The sequence below is a fragment of the Capsicum annuum genome, chromosome 7, assembly GCF_002878395.1.
Source record: "Capsicum annuum cultivar UCD-10X-F1 chromosome 7, UCD10Xv1.1, whole genome shotgun sequence".
Classification (NCBI taxonomy): Eukaryota; Viridiplantae; Streptophyta; class Magnoliopsida; order Solanales; family Solanaceae; genus Capsicum; species Capsicum annuum.
The window spans coordinates 38,558,810-38,567,162 of record NC_061117.1 but is presented as its reverse complement, the minus strand read 5'-3'; the positions used below and the strand labels follow the sequence as shown (position 1 = coordinate 38,567,162).

The 8,353-nt window shown below is 34.5% G+C and overlaps 1 protein-coding gene across 1 annotated transcript; it reads left to right on the top strand.

The window, feature by feature from the left end:
* Positions 1-5,255: 5,255 nt before the first annotated feature.
* LOC124885713 lies at positions 5,256-6,169 on the top strand. Its single transcript, XM_047393965.1, has 4 exons — positions 5,256-5,260; positions 5,416-5,545; positions 5,696-5,920; positions 6,011-6,169. Exons 1-4 carry the CDS (start codon positions 5,256-5,258, stop codon positions 6,152-6,154), a joined length of 504 nt encoding a protein of 167 aa, XP_047249921.1. The 3' UTR covers positions 6,155-6,169.
* Positions 6,170-8,353: the final 2,184 nt, after the last annotated feature.

Genomic DNA, 8,353 nt, shown 5'->3' with positions numbered 1-8,353 from the left:
ACTGTCAAGAATGACCCCATCCCTGGGTTCACTCGATGTTAAATCCTACTCCTAACTAAATGACATTGATTACTGGATAGAACTAAGTTTAACTAAGCAAACAACTGATCATAATAACTGACTGAAAGACAATATTCATGGTTTAGATAAAATTATTTTGAGGATACTGAAATTATTTAAACAACTAGGTATCGGGTGTTCAAACCCACCAGCACTAAATAAAGTATAAAATATAATATTAACTTGAAATACTGTAATAAGTGATTATGGTTCAAAGACCTAAAACATAGGCATTTTATTAAACACTTGGAAATCATGAACTCGAACATGGGAATGTCTTAAAATATGTAAAGCCAACATGATTACATGGCTAAATTCACAATTCGATATCATGACATGAAATTCAATTAAAAATGACATGTGAAATCAAAACTTGAGACATGAGATAACCAATCTTTTTATGGAATCATACTAGGACATGAATTGTAACAAATTACTAAGGAAAAACATGATTTAAACTCATTTTGAATATATACAACTTCATAATAAGGGAAAAACTCAAACTTTAGATCAAAGAAAGGTTGTTGGGCTCCATGGGTGAAAGGGGTCCCATGGATGAACTCCCACATATCTTAATTTTTAAGACTTGTGAAGAAAGCTTGAATCTTGGGACTTGAATGATGAACTTGTGAAGGAAACCCTATTTTTGATGTTTCTTGAAGATTTTCTTAAACTTGGAAGCTTGAATCTTGGATTCTTGGGAAGAGAAAACTTGAATTTCTTATTCTTTGGGAGAAACCCTAATCTTATTATTATTGAGAGTAGAGAGGATTAATGGCATCTAAAACTGATTAGAAAAGGCTACTAACGCCTATTTGATGCTTTATGTTGTGGGGAGGTAGGGTTTGAGGTAAGAAAAAGACCAAAATACCCCTACGAAAGTGAATCAAAATTTCTGGAATTTCTTTAATTGATGACTTGGTTAGTGGCTTGTCAATTAGTTGATAGCTTATCAACCTAGTCATCAATTTCTTCTTCTACCTAAGTTTGACGACTTGGTTTGATATCTTTTCAACTAGTTGACAGCTTATCAGCCTAGTTGTCAACTTCTTCAAAGGTTCTACCTAAGTTGATGACTTAGGTTGACAGATTGTCAACTAGTTGACAGCTTGTCAACCTAGTCGTCCCCTTAATGACTACTGGACATACTGAGGTAAAATGATCATAACTTTCTACTCCGATGTTGGATTAAGGAGAAACCAAATGCATTGTAAATAAGACTCGAAGATATTTCATATTATATATAGAAGGATACATAAATCATTATATTCTAGGATACACTCCTTTAAAGTTGACCCTAGTTGGAGAATCCATTAAAACTCTATCGATACAAGTGTTCTCAACTCGCCTTTTCTCTAAGTGCTTCCTATGAATATGATTTGCATCGAAAATACTTTATACAGAAGTCAAATGATCATGACACAAATATTCACATGGGAATCATTTTATTAGATTTTATACACGTAGAAACAATGATTTAAATTCTAGCCCAAAAATGTGGGGTGTTACATTAAGTCGCCTTAGTATATGATTTAAGAGGTTTGAATCCCCCGTGAATATATGTTAGATTATTCTCTGGATCGTGTGGTTACATGCGCTAGGGCCCAATCAGGGGACATATTTGGAGCCCATATAGCCCATGGGTACTAGAATATATGGTTAAGCTACACAATCCAGGTTAAGGATTTTAAAGGTTCATTCTAAGCCCTGTTCCCATCCCCGACATGTGATATGTTTATGTATTTGCATATGATTATATGTATTTGATTTTGACTAGTTTTGAATTGTGTATCATGGAATTATTATATACTTTATCCCTGAGTTACATGCTAGTGCTCAACCCGCTAACCGTATTCAGACATTGCATCCCCATGAGATGCAGGCACTGGAAATACCTCTACTTTATGATCAAGTATTCATGGATCATTCGTGAGTCATATTAAAGTGGTGAGCTTCTATACTTCGGAAGACTCCATTTCATGTTTTGGTTTTCTTTATGTTATCGACTCTTTCCTTTAGACTAATTTTGGCTATTGTCGAGGGCATGTACAACATCTATTGATATTCAGTTGGTTAGAGGCTTTGTATATATTGTCGTAGACTTGGGTGGTTTTGGTTATTTGATGTTAGATATTTAGTTATTTTTAATTCCTTTAAGCTTTTGTATTATATCTTTTTATATGTTCAAAATGTAACCTCTGCTAGGCATTATGTTTGGTTTGACTAGGAAATGGGGGTAGTCTCTGGTTCTTGATGGACTTGAGATACCCGTTATGGCTAGCTCCTAGTTTGAGTCATGAAAAAGCTGGTATCAGGGCCTAGGTTTGGTGTTATTAGGTGCCCACTAAGTTGTGTCAAGTAGAGTCTTTTTTATGGGTATGTAGCACACCACACTTATAAGGGAGAGGCTATGAGGTATTTAGGAATGTTTTCTTTTCTGGTTGTTCTGTTTTCAAGTGATAGAGTCTAAGGTCTTTAATTTTTTCTGATTTCGATTGTTTGCATTTAAGATCATGTCTCCTAGAAGATCAAATACTTGTAGAAACTCCTCTATTCCATTTGAAGGTAATATAAATGAAACTTGCTCTGTTTATAGGGTATGGACTCAGTCTAAGTTCACTGCTTCTGATTTCCCTCGTGAAGTCCTACTAGTCCCTACCAATTCTCCTCAGGCTTCATGGGTTAATGATGTTCATGCCTCACCACCCCAAAGAGATATTTCTAATGTGAGATCCACCATTCTATTTTTTTGTTAACCTAGATAGTGACCTCTCTGTCCTGTCGGTCTGGTCTTGTTGGTGGGAGAAGGAATCACGAAAGGATAGGGGAGAGACAGAGAAAAAAGTTCAGATATTCAAAGTAGGGTGGGGTTCATCACACTAGAGATAGATATAGGAGATAGAGGACTAAGGAAAGGAGTTGGGAAATTATGGTTCATACTCATCGACTAGAACCCCTTAAACTAAGTCGTCCGACGATCATTGTTTTTAAGATGGTGGTGGTCTTAGGGAAAAGGATGTCCAATATCAGTCTAGTCGATCCTAGTTAATCCCACGCTATCCTCCTTTCTGTTTTTGTGATCTTTCATCATGGGTTTTGTCGTGGGGGTAAGAATCAATTCTTTAATTGTGGTTATCCCAGTTATATGTGGTGACATTTTCCTTCCGCTAGTGTTGTCACTGGAGCTAATAAGATTTTGGTTGCTAGTAGTTCTTCAGTTTTCACACCAGAGGGTGCAACTTTAAGTACTAGCACTAGCCGAAATTATCTTTATGCTCTTGACACCCGTCAGGAATCTGAGGAATCTCCTGATGTTGTTACTGGTATATTACAACTCTTTTCTTGTGATGTGTATTTTTTTCCTGATCTAGGGTCTACTCTATCTTATGTGACCTTATTTGTGGATATCCATTTTGATTTTAGTCCTGAGTGTATTTTTGACCTCTTTTCTATATCTACCCCAGTGGGTGACTCTATTGTGTTTAGGAGAGTCTATAGGTTTATCTGTGGTATTTATGGTGAAAAGGTTATTGGCTCAAGGATAGCAATGCAAAATTTGCAGGAGTAAATTGGTAGGCTTGGCGGGATGTATAGAAGATATTAGGTTGATAATTCATGAAATAGTGGAGTGGGTAATTGTGATACATTACAAAGGTCTAGTGTTGACGCGATGAATTAGGGCTAAGTCAATAGGTGGGGGTAAGAGTATAATTTTATAAGATTATGTCAAGCCCCAGTTAGCATCTTGTTAGATGAGATCTTAAGTATGAAAATGTCAGGTGTACCTAGTTCATGTTATTTCATATCTTAGTGTGGATGTGTCACTTTAAAAATCGACGTTAGTCGTCGCTTTTTTAGTTTAATTGTAATTTTTATTTATTTTTTATTAAAAGCGACGGCCAACGTCTTAAAATTCGTTGTTTTTTTTCGTGAATTTTTGTCGCAAATAATTAAAAAATAATTTATAATTTTTTTAATAAAAGCGACGAAAAGCGTCGTAATTTATTAAAAAATAAATATTATTATTTTTTAAAAAGTGACGTATTCCGTCAATTTTTAAATTTGATTTTTATTTTTCTTTATTTTTATTAAAAGGGACGGACAACGTCGCTAGAATTTTTATTTTTTAAAATATTAAATCTAAAAAAGCAATGCTGTCCATCACAATTTGTAATTATTTTTTATTTTTTTTTATTTTTTACAAAAAGTGACGGACAGCGTCGATTTTGTTAAAATTAAATAAAAATTATTTTTTTGAAAAGCGACGTAGTCCATCGATTTATAAATTTATTTTTTATTTTTATTTTTATTAACTAAAAGAGACGCACAATGTCGCTATTCTTTTTATTTTTTAAAAATATTTATTCTAGAAAAGCGACGTTATTCGTCGCAATTTGTAACTATTTTTATTATTTTTTTTACAAAATACGATGGACAGCGTCGCTTTTTTATAAAATAAATAAAAATTAATTTTTCTAAAATCAACGTAGCCCGTCGATTTATAAATTTAATATTTTCTTATGTATTAAAAGCAACGCACATTGTCTCTATCATTGCATGCAGATGGCATCCGGTGGTAGCAATGATCGGCCTCGTCCTAATAAGAATTTGAAGTCAATTGCTAAAAAGAAATCTAGGATGCCTATAAATCCTGATGATATTCCTGGTCGAATTTCTTCACAGCCACAGATGCACACCTCTTCATCAGGGAGGTCTTATGTCCCATTTGGCATTGGTAATCCTGTAGATTATCATGGTCCTAGAAAGCAACGACAGGTGCGCACTTCTTCCACTCCACATACTTTTAGGCCTCCTACAGATATAGGGACTTCAAGATTATCATCTGATACTCCATCCCCTCGCGATTCATCCCCTCACCTCTCAGGATTATGGCTAAGAAACAATTCTAACTCTGATGCAAAGACATCTACTCCCCCAGTTAACGAACCTTGGGTAATCCCGAGAGTAGCATCCGCATCTGGATCTGCACCTCCACCTCCACCTCTACCTATAGAAGATGATACTGATGCACATTTGATTGGTCTCATTCCCGGAGATAAGAACAGGATTGGTAGAGTCTTCATCGAGCCTGATAGATCTACATAAGTTTATTTTTTAATTCATAAGTTTATTTTTTATTAATAAAATATTCATGCTTACATATTTATTTTGTTACTTCAGTACTGTCGCGTGACATGAGGTACAACTTTGCAGTAAGTGATGTCTGTCTAAGGATTCTTTTGGTGTACTAGATCATTTTTCTAGATAGTTAGAGGATGATTTGTTCATTAGACAATTACATCAGCAACAACATCAGTGCTAAGTGCTTTACATATTTATTTTGTTCTTTTACAGGTGGCATTCCGTATCAAAAGAAGTTAATAAGGCAGTAAGAGAGAGCATTAGGAGGCTTTTTTCACAACCTTGGCACAGTTGGTCGGAGATTCCAGAAGACCATGGACAAGCCATGTTTGAAGAGTTCAAGGTATACTAGATTTAATCATTATTTGGTTAACTTTAATAGTAATATATATTTGTATATGCGCGTACATATATATAATTCTACTCACTTGATTTTCAGACAATGTGTACTTGGTTGAAAAAGTACAATAGAGTTATGTCCACTATTTTTTAGAGGAATGCTAGTGCAAAGCTACGCAATTGGCTTGAATGTGTTAGACGTACAGGCAATGTTACACAATGGCTTCTCAAATTCGTATATGATGATTTGTGTATTTATTGGGAATCTCCTGAATATAAGGCAATCTATGAGCAAAATAAGAAAGCTAGATCCAGTTTAAAAGGTGGCTCGTTGCACACCGGAGGTGCAAAAAGTGTCGGGGTCATAGTTCGAGAAATGGTATGTAGTAACCTTAGCTTTTAATTTATGTGTTTATATAAAGTTCATTAAATATTACTTGATTATTCTTATTTTTCTTTTTGTTTGTAGGAGAAGGACTTGGGTCGCGAACCGACTCGACTTGAGGTCTTCAGACAAACACATTTGCTGAAAAAAATGAATGAGTCAGACCCGGATGTGTGGGTTGAGCCCAGGGCTGAAAATTCCAATGTAAGACTTATATTTATAATTTAATCTGTTATTCCTTTATATTTAATTAGCTATATCATTCTCCTATTGACTACCTTTTGTTATCAACTAACAAGTAACCCGTATCGTTCTTAAGGTTCCAAGGATTTGTTTTTTGGTTTGGGTGTTTATTCAGTGATGGTTCAATATGCGCTTTTATTCCTCTTTTTTATGGAGATGGAACATCTATTTGTTTTTTTTGTTTTATTTTTTGATAATGGCGTGATGGTGTTTCATCATACAATGTGGAGTGGCCCTCAGTATTTTCACTCAAATTTTTCTCACCTATAATTTCTAGTTGTCGGATAGATGTACAAGGTAATTATAATTCGGAATCTCGTGGTAGTCTACCTGGAATTTATAATTAACTACAACCTAAATGTCATGTTAGATACTTATTAAAGAATCATTATCAGAAAGTGTTGTAGTAATTTCTTAGTGCTTTTTGTTCATAAATAATATATGTTTGATACTATTCTGCCAAAGGTTCCTACTAGCTAATCTGCAGGGAGCTTATGTGCATTGTATTTATGTTGCTGTCCAATTCCACAATCATCTTTTAGATTTGTGTTCTGCTTGTTTTGACTCTTAATGTTACTGGGAATTAAGGACATGAAACACAACATTCTTTCCTATCCCTATCTTTTTTAAAATTCAGTAAAATTTACTAATGTGTCTTTTTAATATGCATAATGAATTTATACGCTACTTGTCTGAATTTGGTTCAACTGAGCCTACATAGGAGGAATCAGATAAAATTTGGACCGAAAAGGTGGCGGGAGGAAAAAAAGGGGGAAAACCTATGGATTTGGTTCTCGAAATGAGTTACGACATCTTCGTGCTGGATGGGTTGGTATTGGATCCTCGCACCAAGCTAAGGCGATTGACGGTGTTCAGCTTGATGCTATGTCGCAGCAAATTACAGATCTTTCACATGCCTTTGCACAGTCTGTTGCTCAAAATAAAGTCATGAGCAAGACTGTCGAGGAACTCAAGAAAAAAATGGTTAGCATGAGTCGCCGTCGTCACCGTTCTCCATCTCCCGATTCAAGTAGTAAAGAAGAAACAGAAAGTGATGAATTTATTGACATTACTCCTTAGTGTTAGTTGGAGTTGCTTCTAGACTTTTTTTCGACATTAATTTTTGAACTTAACTTTTAACTTTTGAATTAAGAAGCTTAAAGACTTAAGTGTTTTGAATGTTTTTGAATTACCTGTTAAGTGTTTTTGAATATTCGATAAGTGTTTTAGATGTTGTTGAAGCATTGATGATTTGGATTACTTAAATGTTTTGATGATGTAGTCCTTTGTATGATTAGTAATGTCTGTTGCATGATGTATTTATTAAATTATATTTATTTGGCAGGTGGAATGTAGAAAATACAAATATCTGCATTGCAAAAAAATGCAAAAAAGCGATGGACAGGGTCTCTTTTATCCGTCGCTTTTTAAAATATATTTCCAGAAATGGGACGCTTTGCGTCTCTTTTTAAAATGATAATTTTTACCTTACAGATAAATGACGATGGCCGTCGCTTTTTATTAATTACGAAGAACAAAAAGAGACGACCAACGTCTCTTTTTATTTATTATGAAGAACAAAAAGCGACGACCAATGTCGCTTTTTATTCGTTATGAAGAAAATAAAGCGACAACTAACGTCGCTTTTTTAAAAAATTAATATTTTATTTTTGTCAAATTACGATGGACAGTGTCAATTTTTCTGGAAAAAAAAAGTTTCTTTTAATATATTGACTATGTCCGTCGTTTTTTTGTTCATCACATGAAGAACAAAAAATGATGCACAACATCGCTTTTTGTTCTTCACCTGAAGAACATAAAACGACGCACAACGTCTCTTTTTTTTCTTCACCTGAAGAACAAAAAACAACAGACATCGTCGCTTTTTCAAAAAATAACAAAAAAAATATTTTTTCCTAAAAGAGAAGCTGGCCGTCGCTTTTTGTCGCGTTTTTTTGGCATTTTTTTAGTAGAATTAGGGTGTGATTCATAGGGTGATAGCTATAGGGGCTGGTAAAAGGTTAAGATGAGTATCTTTGAAGGGTAGTGTTTTTATATTAAAGTTATAAGGAGATGGTGAACTAAGGTTGATCTTAAAATTTTATCATGGCAGAGAGTTTCAGGGAAGAGTCGTGCTAAATATACTCTTATTCTAGAGATTCCCTCCTGTTTCGATTAGGAGGG

What these genes read in the sequence shown, in the direction of transcription:
- LOC124885713 (XM_047393965.1), top strand. An exon ending in CCATGTTTGAAGAGTTCAAG is followed by an intron (nt 5,546 to 5,695) that starts GTATACTAGATT and finishes ACTATTTTTTAG; the next exon opens with AGGAATGCTAGTGCAAAGCT. An exon ending in GGGTCATAGTTCGAGAAATG is followed by an intron (nt 5,921 to 6,010) that starts GTATGTAGTAAC and finishes TTTTGTTTGTAG; the next exon opens with GAGAAGGACTTGGGTCGCGA.